This window comes from Mesoplodon densirostris, chromosome 10, assembly GCF_025265405.1.
Source record: "Mesoplodon densirostris isolate mMesDen1 chromosome 10, mMesDen1 primary haplotype, whole genome shotgun sequence".
Lineage (NCBI taxonomy): Eukaryota > Metazoa > Chordata > Mammalia > Artiodactyla > Ziphiidae > Mesoplodon > Mesoplodon densirostris.
In genome coordinates, this window is record NC_082670.1 from 40,575,439 (window position 1) to 40,589,487 (window position 14,049).

The 14,049-nt window shown below is 53.4% G+C and overlaps 1 protein-coding gene across 1 annotated transcript; it reads left to right on the plus strand.

The window, feature by feature from the left end:
• Positions 1–686: 686 nt before the first annotated feature.
• Positions 687–13,254, plus strand: IP6K3 (inositol hexakisphosphate kinase 3). The gene is made up of 5 exons (XM_060109632.1): positions 687–873; positions 7,462–7,672; positions 8,806–8,981; positions 9,993–10,168; positions 12,835–13,254. The coding sequence occupies exons 1-5, from the start codon at positions 687–689 to the stop codon at positions 13,252–13,254; spliced, it is 1,170 nt and encodes a 389-aa protein (XP_059965615.1).
• Positions 13,255–14,049: the final 795 nt, after the last annotated feature.

The following is a 14,049-nucleotide window of genomic DNA, read 5'->3' on the forward strand; positions in this document are numbered from 1 at the left end:
TTTAGTAACTTCCCCAGGTCACACAGCAATGATGTTGTGGAGCCATGATGGTGCACAGCAGATGTATATGCAATATTAAAATGAAGCATTCCTGTACCCCTCCAGCCCCTGCAGGATGGTGAGTCCCCACCAGCAGGGACTCTGTTCTCATTGGGTTGGGATCAAAGTTCCCAAAGGAAGGCAGGCAACGGGACATGAGAAGTTCAGACACATTCACTGCACTCTGAAAGCTTACAGTTTCAGGTATTGTTTTTTTGTTTTTTGAACGTTTTAATATTAAAATTCAAAAGGCACAAAATGGTGTTTTGTGAAAAATCTCCATCTCAGCCCTGCTCCCCAGAGGCAGTAACCGTTACCAGTTGCTTGTAACAGATTATTCCAGAAGAAATCAATGCCTATTTACAGTCTTGTTTAACTACCTGGGGGTCTTGGCTGGCGACTTCAAGTGCTGCCCCCACCAGCACACCACCTCCCTCACATCTTTCCCCTTCCTCCTCTGCTTTCCAGGGAACCCCGCCAAGAGCCCTCAGCCAGGAAGACACCTGTGCTATGACAGTGATCAAGGCCAAGAAGGAGAAAGTTGAGGACTGCTGACAGCCCCGCCTTCTGTCCGGGAGCTGCTACCGTGACCTCGGGCCCTCCCTCCTCTTGTGGCTTTGCGAGTTGCCCCCTTCCCACGCTGAAGCATGGTGGTGCAGGACAGCATGGACACCCCTGGCGTGCCACTGGAGCCCTTCCTGCACCAGGTCGGAGGTCACCTGAGCGTACTGAAGTATGATGAGCACACGGTGTGCAAGCCCCTCATCTCCCAGGAGCAGAGGTTCTACGAGTCCCTGCCACTGGCCATGAAGCGCTTCACTCCGCAGTACAAAGGTGAGTGTCTGGGCAGTCCCCTGTGCTCAGTATCCCCGCATGGGGCCAGCACGGGGCGGGCGCACACACCTGCCACCTCCTCAAGCACAGTGGTGTGTTGAGGTGTTGCCGTGGAGACCTGCCCCTCTCCACAGCCCAGCTGGCCTTCACAGCCCCAGTTTCTCTGAACTGTTTGAGGCTCCAGGCCTGGAGTGTTATGCCATTTGGCGTCCTACAAATTAGCTCAAGCCACCAGGCTTCGAGGAATTGAGAATGGGATAAAGTGATTCCCCAGCCCCACCCCGCCTTGATGGGGCATCCTGGTCTGTGCTTTGGGAGTGCCATGGCTGGGTCCTGTGACTGTGGTTGGTAAACATAGGACAGGTGGAGACCTCCTTCACCTCCCTCAGGTGACCCAGGTGCATGGCAGGAGCCTCGGGTCTGAGACAGGTTATGGAGGGGCTGGTTCACAGTGTGTTTGGGAAACCAGAATTCCCACCCTCATCGAGGGGCAAAGCCGGGGCGTTTCCGCGGTGTAGCTGGGGAAACGGTGCACGGAGCAGTGTGTGTTCTGGATCTGAGCACAGAGTGGGTTCTGGGCAGAGAAGGCTGGTGGGGGGAGGGCTGCTGTTTGCTGGCCTCCGGACAGGGGCACTATGTGGGCTGCCAGCATCCGCGGGGCAGGCTGTTTTGTTTACATCCAGCCTTCGGTAAAAGCGGTTCACAGGGCTCAGGGCAGGACTCTGCCAGCCGCGGGCCCACAAAGGGATACATACTCAGAGAAAAGACCTCCTTTAGAGGATTTTAGACCTCTAATAAGTCAGTAAAAAACTTACCTGCATTTCAGTGATGTGGATAACTGGGAAGGATGGGGCCTGTCTTCATCATTGTTTCTCAAAGTGGGATGCAGGATCAACCAACTTTACCAGAATTGCTGGTGTGTGTGTGTGTGTTTAAATGCAGGCTCCCAGGCCCCATTCAAGACCTCTGAATCAGAATCCCTGGGGTCAGGGCCCTGGAATCCGTAGTCAGCATGCTCCAGATTCAGACCCACTGAGAGGGGCCGAAGACCTTGAGCCCTGGGCATTGCTTCAGTCATGGGCTGCCAGCACCTCTGAGAGTCTGAGATAAGACAAATGAGAGACAGGGGTGGATGGCTGGTGTACAGCCTTTGCAGGCCTCCCAGGGGGGCCTTCTGGGGCCACAGGCCAGTGCTGTCCATCAGCTGTGGATCACTGCCCATCTTGTCTGAGCACCCGCTGGAACTAACATCTGGCCCTCCACAACTGAACTCAAGCCAGCAAAGGGGCAGCAGGATCTCGGGTGGGGTGGCCTCCTGCCCACAGCATTTCACGCTGGTTCAACACAGCTCTGGAGCTGAGACAGGCTGCCAGGGCAGCCCCAGGCAGAGTGGGGAAGTGAAAGAGGCCGGTCGGTTTCCAGGACCACATCCCGGTGCCCTCCCCGTTCCCTCTGCACGAACCATCCTCCATTTTGGGGGGGTGGGGCGCGGGTGGGTTAGGACCGCACCACTCCCTCTGGGGAGTCTTGGGCACTGTCGACTCTCCAGACCCCTCCTCTGCCCTGCTTCCCTCTCAGGTTGGGCCCATCCTGGTACCACCCGCCTTGGGGCCCTGCTAACTTGCTAGATTAATTTGAGTCATCACTTCCTGCATCAGTCTTTGCCTTGGGGCTTCATTCAGGAGATGATGTTTGCAAACAAAGTCGGGAGGGGCTGGGTCAGGGAACCACAGGACATCTCTCAGGTGAGACCACACAGCCTGGCCGAGGGTGAGGGTGTGGCAGAGCCCGTGGGCTGGCGTGACAGGAGGTGTCGATGATGCAGAAACGCTGATTCCCTCACCTGCCCGAACACATCCACGTGGTGCCAGCATCCAGGCACCACCCAAGGAAACGTACTTCTGAGGACACACTAGAAAGGGCTCAGAACTGGGACCCTCAAGCCCTCAGACGCCAGGGGCAGGGAGCTGAAGTCAGGTTTGGGATGGGAAAAGGTCCCTCGAAGGACCTCAGGCTGTGCAGGCATCTTGTTTCACCAGAAAAGTAATATCAGCCAACCCTTAGTGTTCACTCAGTGCCAGACACACTGGAAGCAGTTTCCCTGACTGACTCGTTTAATCCTGACAACAGTCCTCTGAGGAAGGTATTTCTATCATCCCCATTTCACAGGTTAGCAAACTGAGGCACAGAGAGGTTACCCAACTTGCCTCAGGCCACTCAGCTAGTGAGGCAGAGCCCGAATGCAAGCTTGGCTCCCACGTGTGGGCTCTCGGCCCCCGAGGCCGGCTCCACCAGTGACGATCACTGAAGAGACAACTCCTCAGGTGCCAGTGCTCAGGGGTCACCCAGCCCAACATGGGAGGGGATGTGACTTGCCCAGGGTCACTCAGCTAGTGACCGCAGGTCAGGGGAACTCGGACACCCACAAAGCTGCCACAGGGGTCTCCCTTTTCTTTCTGGTGGGAACAACCCAGAAAGAGGGGCTGTTCCTGACGTGGCCGCCGCATGCCCCGGAGCCCACCCTCTTCCTTCTCACTCCCTGCACGGTGATGGCAGCGGACTGCTGGGCAGGCACGTCGTTCCCAAGGGCAGCCTCCCTGCGCCAGGAGCTCATCCTGGACCCCTTGCTGGGTTCCTTGGGCATGACAGCGTCTTGAGGCTGTGTCCGTCTGCCTCCCAGTCTGCCCATCGGCTTTGGGTGAGTGAGGACATACTCCTAGGTCAAGTTGGTAGTGGATGAGCCAGATTCATATTACAGACAGCGGCAAATAAATGTTCTCATGAGCTTAAAAATAAATACATGACAGAATATTCACGGAAGCTGCTCGGCCAAATCGAAATTGCTGAGATGCTCTGGGCACGTCAGCCAAGGCAGTGAGCACTCATATCTGCCCAGCTGACATGGTCACAATGGAGGTGCTTAGGGGGCTAGTGAGCAGGCAGACAGGGCCGGGGTCCCCCACTCTCCTGGCCAGGCAGGGGCAGCAGAGTGTTGGGAGCCCGTGGGCTGCCAAGTCCCCATGGACACCCAAGGCAAGCTGGAGGCCAGGCTGGAGCCAACAAGGCTCTAGACTAAAAGAACAATCCAAGCCCCAGGGAGTCTGGATTCAACTGACTTGCTGCTCTTGTCAAGGGCAGGCAACCCGAGATTGTTTGCAAGGCCGCTATGTGCTATGGTCCCAGGTTTCAGAGGGAAGGGCTGGGCTGAGCCGAGAGTGTGTGAGAGGGAGGAAGACAGACCAACGGAGACACAGAGCCAGGGAGAGGCATGCAGGGAGACCGAGCGGGAAGGCAGAGACATGGAGTCTTGTTGGGTAGCTCTAACAATATGAGAAATAGAAAAGACTTTCGTATCTTATTGGTTTGGGGTTATTTGCACCTCTGCTTGCCTCCATCTATTTAGACATTCAGAATGGATTAGATGAGACAAGAGCTGGAGCCTGGAGAAGTGGGTGAAGGTCACATTTCTTGTCCCTCCAGGGAGGCCTCTTGGGCCCAGGGCTCCCCAGGACCGTGGTTTCTGGCAGGCCTGTCACCTTTGCCTCACAAGTGGGAAAGGCCAGGCGGCCACCGGAGGGTAACTTGGACTTAACGAGATCCAAAAGGGCCTTGTCTTTGGCCAGAACCCATTCCTGCCTCCCCAGGAGCCAGGAGGCTCCAAGCCCCCCAAGGACAAGCACAGAGGCCAGCCAGCTCCCCCTCTTCTCACACCTGGAGGGTAGGCTCTGGGGCCTGGGGGTGGTTCCCAGGTCAGTCCTCCTCCCTGGAACAAGCACAGCGACCCTCCCACCAAGAAGTCAAGGCTGGAAATGTAACACCGTCCCCTTGGGCTTCTTGGCGCTTCCGGCCCTCGGCACTCTCACGAGGTGGTGGCATCGTAGCCTCTCCGTTCGCTCCTGTGGAACAGAATGACCAGAACAAACGTGACTGGGGACACAGCAGGAGTGTGCCTCATCCACACACGGGTAAACATAGCGTGATGACACAGGAGTCTCCCGATTAAGTCCCAGGCTCAGTGTGACAGGCTGTTCCGTCTCCCATATTCACGGCTGGCGTGGCCTTCATCCCTTACCAACTGTGTGACCTTGGGTGAGTTATCAATCTCTCTGAGCCTCAGTGACCACAGTCAAGTGCCTTGCAGGCTTAGTGATCAACAAAATGCACATAATGCTGGCGCACAGTAGGTGTAAAAGACCAGGCAGTGGTTATTACTACTGTACTTGTGTCCCTGACCTGCCATCAGCCCCCTGCTCTCATGAGCAGGACAGCCCTGGTGGGCTCGGTCTAGGGATGCAGGCTACTGTCCAGGTAAACTACAGAATGCCAGGTTCAAGTACGCTGTTATGGTTACTATCATGATTACCTCACGGGACACTGGGGCCTGGGATGAGCTAAGGAAGAGCAGAGTTTTTTAAGGAACCGGAGGGAACCGAAGGTCACGCTCAGGCTGCAGAATTAGGGCACTGGGAACCTGAGATGACAGGTCTGGCCCAGGGAGACCACTGAGCTAGGCACAGACAGGCCTGGAGCGTGACTCGCTGAATTATAGAGCAGCCCTGAAAATGAGTGTCTGCTCTGAGCAGCCCAGGAGAGCCGGGCAGGGCCACACGAGGCGAAATCAGCTGCCTTGGCTGCTGGTTCAGCAGAAATGACCACTTAAACGCTGAGAAGGTGACCAAGTGGCCGGGGGAGGAAAGCAACACCTGGGAGGATGTGACCACAGACAACCCTCCCATCTGTCAGGGTCCCAGCGGAAAATGAGCAGTACATGCCAAGGGAGTTAAATAAAGAGAAGTTTTCAAGGGACTATTTACAGAATTGCACACAGCATTAAAGGAACAACTGGGGAGACTTCCCTGGCGGTCCAGGAATTAGGACTCCATGCTTCCACTGCATGGGGCAGGGGTTCAGTCCCTGGTTGGGGAACTAAGATCCCACATGCCATGCAGCGCTGCCAAAAAAAAAAGGGGGGGGGGGAATAACTGGGGATGGTGAGGCAACCAGGGAGCGGCACGTCTGGAAGACTGTAACCACCCCCAGGCCTGAAGGGCCGAGGTGAAGGCATGGTGGAGCTGAGCAAGAGGGAGGCTGCAGAGAAACACAGCCACGGCAGAGCCACGCCGCAGCAGGGAGGGAAAAAGTGGGATAAAGCCCCAACCTTTCTCCTCCCCTCCCCCCATCTCCAGCCAGTATCCTTCATTGGCCCAAATGTCAGGCAAAAGAGCCATTGGTGCATGCCAGAGTCAGCCCCCAGGCACAAGATGGATGGAGAATGGGTTGGTAGAAGAAGGAGCAAAGAGAGGGTCCTCACGGCATCAGGTGCAGGAAGAACAGGGAACAAAGGACTCTGTAGAGAGCCGGTTCTCTCAAAAACATTCGTGTGGGGCTTCCCTGGTGACGCAGTGGTTGGGAGTCCGCCTGCCGATGCAGGGGACACGGGTTCGTGCCCCAGTCCGGGAAGATCCCACATGCCGCGGAGCAGCTGGGCCCGTGAGCCATGGCCGCTGGGCCTGTGCGTCTGGAGCCTGTGCTCCGCAACGGGAGAGGCCACAGCAGTGAGAGGCCCGCGTACCGCAAAAAAAAAAAAAAAAATTCACGTGGCCGTCTCCTGGGCCACAACCATGAGTATCTTCCACCTTCACCAGAACTCTGGTGAGGCTGGGCACCCACAGAGGGAGGGCTGGACCCTGCCACCAGAGCGAGAAGTCCAAAGAACCACAGAGCCATTAACGTACAGGCCAGAGCCAATGACCTGACCTGGTCAATGTCCTAAAGGAGAAGCTCGGCGAGCGCATGGGTTCAGTGGGTGTCCTCACATCCTTCTCTATCACAGCCAGCGACTGGAGTCGGATGTCATGCCTGGATTACAAACACCGGTGGTTAGGAGGTACCACTGGAGAAATCTCACACGCCTTCTGTTTTCTATCAAAGAACCACATTCTGTCCATAATCTTCACGTGCTGTGCGTCTAACCAAAGGCAATGGCGAGCGTCAGTGTGAAAGCCTGGGATGGGGGGGGAGGATGAATGAAGGAGCAACCCTAGCACCAGGAGGCTGTTAGAGGAAGGCTTCCTGGAAGAAGCTGCTCAGATACAGGTTAACAGAGGGGAGAGCCAGGGTGTCGAAGGAGGCAGAGGACAAGGGGCAGGAATGAGAGGAGCCCCCGGCTTCCCTCACTGCCACTCAGAGGCGGGGCCCCTCTTTGCAGAGGACCAGCTCGGATGCCCCCAGGTTGGGCCCCGGTGGGGTGCTGCGGGGTGCCTGGGTGGTGTGCTCACGCACAGAGGAGTGGAGATGTGAGGACGAAATGTACGCGGCTGCTTTGTTTCAAGCATGAAGGGGCAGGGAGAGGTGACGAAGCAGAAGCTGTGCCAGCATCCATACGAGGCCATTTTCTGCAGACTCCGCAGCTCTGAGCTCATTCTGGAACAGGATCGGGTTCAGGCCAGTCCCCGTAGCTCTTCCTTGAGAGACAAGTTGGGGGAGGGGGGCTGTTGACCACTGCCATTAAACTATAGTTCAAAAGGACATTACACTGCATCCACTCCGTAAATGTCATCTGGTTTCTCCATCCCTCCCCTTCTGCAGGCACCATCACAGTGCACCTCCGGAAAGACAGCCGAGGCCATCTCAGCCTGGTTGCCAACCCACTGAAGGAGAGCCGGGGGCCCTTCAAGGTCTCCACGGAGTCGGCGGCCGTGGCCATATGGCAGACCCTCCAGCAGACCACCAGCGGCCGCGGTGCCCTCCCCCTCCCCCAGTGGCAGCACACCCAGCTGGCACACTCACTCAAGGAGAGGTGAGGGCCACTTGGCAGGATGACAGAACCCGGGCAGCACGTCCCTAGCAGGGACCAGCACTGCTCCCACCTGTGCCCAGGCCGATGGCTCCCCATTAGGGCCAGAGCTGAGAAAAGGAGAAATTCGGATGAAGGCTCTGTCTAGAATAAGCCACGTGACCAAAAAAAAAAAAAAAAAAAAGGAATGCATTTTCTTTGGTGCCACTTCTAGAGGGAGGATTTCAATGCATTTCATCTCGGAAGTGGATGCACACGCCGAGTCCTATACAGAGCAGACATTCAGTGTATATTTGTTTCATCAAATACCTGTTTCACTGAGACCATGAGGTGTCTCTGGAGGGGGAAAATGTGCAGAGCAGAAACCCCAGAATAGTTGACATAAAGGAAAAGTGTGGCTAATGCCTCTCTAAAGTCATCTTCCTTAGCGGTCGAGACTGGAGAGGTGAGAGGTCAATTGCAGTGCTCCGTGGGGCCCTGGAGGCTCCGGCGGCTCAGGATGCCCAAGGTCCTTGGAGAGTTCTCAGATTAGCTGACCTTTCTCAGATGAAAAGGATCCCTGGGGATTTTTTTAAACACTCATGGGAAACAAAAGGGAGCTAATACAATAAAAGTACCTCCCTTCCCCAAGGATCTAATTAAGCCTCCTGGCTTGGCGTCAGGAAGCGGTGCATATTATCTCCATGTTACAGACGGGGAAGCCAAGATGCAGAGGGCAGGAGAGGGTGGACCAAAGACCTATGATTCTTCCCCCCCCCCACCCCCCGCATGGCATGTGAAGCCACAGTAAAAGCCTAATCCCCAGCCTTCTGATTCCAGGCAGGGTCCCCGCCTCTATACTGTGTTGCCTCCATAGGGAGGTAATGACCCAGGTCATTTACAAGTGAATTTAAACCGCCTCAGCCCCGTGAGGAGGTGACATGCTCCGGTGAGTTATTCCGGAATTTAGAGAGACCGCTTCGAGGCCTGCAGCGTGGCCTGATCTGGTGCCCCGGGGCCTGAGCAGGGCCGGCAGGGCACTCGGAGGTCCTGCAGGCATCCTGAGAGTAGCCAGGGAGAGTCCACATCAGGGTCCAGCCAGGAGAGCCCAGCCAGTCACAGGGGCCCTGACTGTTGTGTGCTCCCCTTGCCCGCAGCCCAGCCACAGCGCTCCTGAGGTCCGAGCTCCACCTCGAGGCCCAAGTCCCCTCCCTGGTGGAGGTTGTGAACGGGAACCAGACAGAGAGGAGAAGCTTTAACCCGTGGGGCCTGCACTGCCACCAGGCCCACCTGAGCCGCCTGTGCGCTGAGTACCCTGAGAACAAGAGGCACCGTATCCTTGCCCATGACCCACCCGCCCGCCCAGGCACCACTTCGCACGGTGCTGTCAGGGGCGCGGGGCTGTGAAGGGGGTGATAGACAGACGTTTGGGGGCAGGCCCAAGGGAGGTGTGGGTAGGGAGAGAGAACCTGATGTGAGGAAGAGTGGGAGGCACAAGCCCTCCCACCTGGGACCTAGGAGAAAGCAGATCTCTCCAAAAGAAAAGCCAGAAGCTGGGGAAGGAGGACTGGGGGAAAAGCTGAACAGAGTGCCCCTGTTTGGGCCACTGGCTGTGTCTCTGCCACCTGGGCAGTGGGGATGGGCAGGGCTGGGGTCTCTGTGGGCAGATAGGAAAGATGACTGCCATGCTGGGTGGGGGTAGGGGTGCGGGTTCAAAGGGTGGGTGGGTCCCTGCGCCCAACCTCCCTTTTACACCTCCCACAAACTCAGTGAGCAAATTCAGGCTTGAAATGCCCCCTTTTTGTCACCTCTGGGCTCCTTCCCGCAAACCGGTGGCTGGTTTCTCTGTATTTACTAAGACAGGTCTGCAACCCTCATCCCTAAGAAGCTTTTGCAAGGTAATTACTCCGCTGAAATTAATATTCCTGCAACTCATCTCCGAAGCTAACATCAACCCACTTCTCCCAAAAGGTATTGGCCCTTTCAGTGACTCGAGGTTTTAGCCTTATGATTTTCTGCCATAAAATGTAAATTGGGCATGGCCTGCCAGGGATTTCACTCCTGCATTTAAATTACAATCTCAGAGCAAAAAAGGAAAAGGAAAAGAAGCTCACATTCTCATCAACTCCCCCTAAATAAATGGACTTGTGAAAGCAGCCTGCAAAGTTAATACCTTGAATTCTTCACAGCGACTGACAGGCTGGTCTGTAATGAAAGAAATGGGAGTGAAGGGATGGGGCTCAGAGGAGGGAATCTCCAGCCAGCTTCAGAGGCCTGCTAACTGCCTCCTGTGGGGCAGTGGCCTTTATGTCCTCAGAAGCCTTCCTTAAAGTAGCATGACCAGGGTTCCTGCTGCTGGAAAACGTCGTGTCACAGTACAAGCATCCCTGCATCTTAGACCTGAAGATGGGGACCCGGCAGCATGGGGACGATGCATCAGAGGAGAAGAAGGCCCGCCACATGAGGAAGTGTGCACGGAGCACCTCGGCCTGCCTGGGCGTGCGCATCTGCGGCATGCAGGTAGGTGGGGGACATCTGCGGGGCTGGGCAACCTGGCACGCCCGCTAGGGGCAAGGATGTCTCTCATCCAGATGCTGCTGCCCCCCGCAGGACCCTTCATTTTGTGGGAGCAACAGAGACGGCGGCCAAGCACCTCTTTCACCAAGAAAACACGTATCCTGTTCTAGGACACACTGGGTTTTTTAAAGAGCGCCTTTCAGGATAGTGATATCAAAACCCCACCATTTTGGGGGAATGTAAATTGGTGCAGCCACTATGGAAAACAGTATGGAGGTTCCTCAAAAAACTGAAAATAGAATTGCCATAAGAAAAAAAAAAAAGAATTGCTATATGATCCAGTAATCCCACTCCTGGGCATATATCCAGACAAAACTGTAATTCAAAAAGATACATGCACCCCTATATGCACAGCAGCACTATTTACAATAGCCAAGACATGGAAAGAAACTAAGTGTCCATCGACAGATGAGTGGATAAAGAAGATGTGGTATATATATATATACAGTGGAATACTACTCAGCCATAATAAGAATGAAATAATGCCATTTGCAGCAACACGGACGGACCTAGAGATTATCATACTAAGTGAAGTAAGTCAGACAGAGAAAGACAAACACCATATGATATCACTTATATGTGGAATCTAAAATATGACACAAATGAACTTCTATGAAACAGAAACAGACTCACATAGAGAACACACTGTGGTTGCCAAGGGGGAGGGGGTGGGGGGAGGGACATATTGGGAGTTTGGGATGAGCAGATGCAAACTATTATACATAGGATGGATAAACAACAAGGTCCTACTGTATAGCACAGGGAACTATATTCAATATCCTGTGATAAACCATAATGGAAAAGAATATATATAACTGAATCCCTTTGCTGTACAGAAGAAATTAACACAACATTGTAAATCAACTGTACATCAATAAAATTTTAAAAACCACCATTTTAAAACTTATCTCAGGGTCTCTGGCAGTTGGAACTCTCCATGTGACCACGTTGGTCCTGCCCATGTTGAGAGCAGACCTTTGATGACAGTGTGCAAGCAGGTCTGGGAGAGAACTGAGAGAAAGTTTCTCTGCGTGCTCCGTTGGTTCCTCGTTCTCTTGAACCATGAAGCTGAACCCTCTCCTTCTCAGATGCTGGCAGGCAATCTGCTCTTTGAATCCTTATTAGCCATTCCCTGTTCTTTCTCTGCCTTTTCTGCTGCTTCTTGCTACCTCTTCTCGTTAACAAAGTGGGAAGGTCGTAACCTGCATAGCCCAGCAAAGGAACGGTTAATTTTTTATTGCCCCGACTCCACACTTCATTTTTGCTGTTCTGATGTGGCTTATAGCCAGGGCTGCAGGAGAACAGGAGGAAATAAACTTCCTCCAGTGGCTCACTCTTAGAGTCTATCTACTAAAGCAAAACCAGACACGGATTTGAAGGTAATCGTTATCGCTTTCCTTAATTGAAACTGCCACCCCTTGAAGCTGGAAGTTGAGTCTATAAATGTGTGGCACAGATGTCCCTAGGAAGGCTTGGAATGCAGTCCTCAAGAGAATGGAGTGTGACAATTTGTGGAGTACATGGAATCTCTCTCTGGACCTCAAACCTTCTGAAATTGATCTGATTTATTTAGAAAGAGATGCCTGTCTTATGCTTAGGACGGCTAATTGTAACAGATGATCTCCAGCCCTCCAAAGGCAGCACCAAGTCTGTGGTACCTTTCTGATTTTTTTTTTCAATTCCTGTTTTCTGTAAACATATCATGTAATCTGAAGGCAGGGAAGACCTGAGAAACTGTCTTGGTCAGGTACGGGCAGCCCTTCCCAGGTGTGCCAGGCAGAGGTGTGCCAACTCACCCTCTGGCCATGCCAGCCACTGACCTCCGTTCAGCCTCTGCCTGCCTCTGCCATCTGAATGGAATGGGAGCGGCTGCCACTGTCTCCCCCCTCAGCATCTCTCCTCCATCTGCTCCCTTCCGGTGGCCAAGCCATGACAGGGGAGGGGAGAAGGGCTGATGCTAAGGAGAGGAGCCACCCACCCCACAGAGCTGCTGTGAACCTTCCCTGCTTCATCCAGGCTCCCCTCAACCTCACTGGCTGCCTGAAAACTCCATCCACACCTGATCTAGCCTGTCTTTTCATCTCCAAACAATTCACCCCACTCTACCCCCAGAGCCATTATGGTTTTCTTAGAATCTGCAGAGAAAGGACTTCATAAACTTTGTTGGGGGAAATTTTAATCTACTTGGCTTTCCAAGGCCATTGGCTGTGATTTCAGATTCCCACTAAAGCTTTCTCGCTTGGGTTTGCTAATATTTAAAGAGGGCCAGAAGCCAGGGTTTAAATCATGGTTTGGAGGTTGGCATTGGAAATTCACAAGAAAGGAGATCCAAACCTTTTCCTGGTGGGCGGAGGGTCACCTTCATAGGATGAAGGATCTTTAGACCTTGGATTCCTATGAAAGGCTTGCACAGAAAGCATTTTAACATGTCAAAGTTACACTGGTGCTTGATGAAAGATCATCTTGCCAGTCATCGCAGCCATTCTTGCCCTGCATCTCTAGAAATCTGTTTATATATTAGGTAGCTTGTAATGCTGCCACTGTAGCAGATGTGATTTTTTTTTTAAGTTTGCAATTCTTCACATTTTCTATCTTCTTTTTAATGTAAGGTTTATCAAACCGATAAGAAGCACTTTCTCTTCAAAGACAAGTACTATGGAAGAAAACTCTCAGTGGAGGGCTTCAGACAAGCGCTTTATCAGTTCCTGCACGATGGGACCCGGCTCCGGATGGAACTGCTAGAGCCCATCCAGCGCCAGCTCCGGGCCCTCCTCTCAGTCATTAGGAGCCAGAGTTCATACCGGTTCTACTCCAGCTCTCTCCTCATCATCTATGATGGGCAGGAGACTCTGCAGACGCCCCACGGCAGCAATGTCGTCAAAGTTGACATCCGGATGATCGACTTTGCTCACACAACATACAAAAGCTCCTGGAATGAACACACCACCTACGATGGACCAGATCCAGGCTATATCTTTGGCCTGGAAAACCTCATCCAGATCTTTCAGGATATTCAAGAAGGAGAATGAGGCTTGTTGGGCCCATCCAGATTTTTCGGAAGGATAGTTCTCTAAAGGGGCCTGTTGGTAGCTAGGGTAGCCTACACACCCCTGAGATGTGTCTGTAATAATTATATCTACATTCAAAAGCCATCTCTATACATGGCAGGCTATACGAACAGCTGCTAAGGAAACCAGCTCTGGAGGTGATTCACGTACCCTGGCATCTTGCACTCGTGCCAGTCGTCGTAGGCTGCACAGCAGGATGAAATGGTGCCTTTCTGGAGTAACGGGTGGGGTGCAGAAGAGTTAGAGGCCAGCATTACAGTGAGATTCTGGAGTATTTGCATTGAAAGATGCTTTCTTGTTGTCATGCTGCAGTCTCACAAGCTGTAAGGCAAACAAACAAACCAAAACAAAACCTTACTTGAGGAAGCCTGGAAGAATGAGTTCCCTAGTTATCGTTTTTCTGCTCACATGGGTCGCTGGCTCCCAGGGCAGACGGACAGAGCTAACGAATGTCTCTTACCTTCCTCAGAGGCACTGTTGGTGGGGCAGGTTGAACTGGGACAGATCTGCCCATCTCACCAGCTTTGTCCCCAGGTTCTGAACGGACAAGGACAATCCCAGTCACAGTACTGGCAAACCAAGACCCCAGCTTCCCCATTTTGGCCCGTGGAGAGGCGGGTCCTATGGGAAGTGATGATTTTGTCAGATTCTGACCTTGAAATGCAGCTTCCCGTGGGGGTGAATTGCACATAAGGAAGATGTGAACTTCTACTCTCCGCTTTCTATTTATTTATTTAGGGGGTGGGGTGGGGGAGC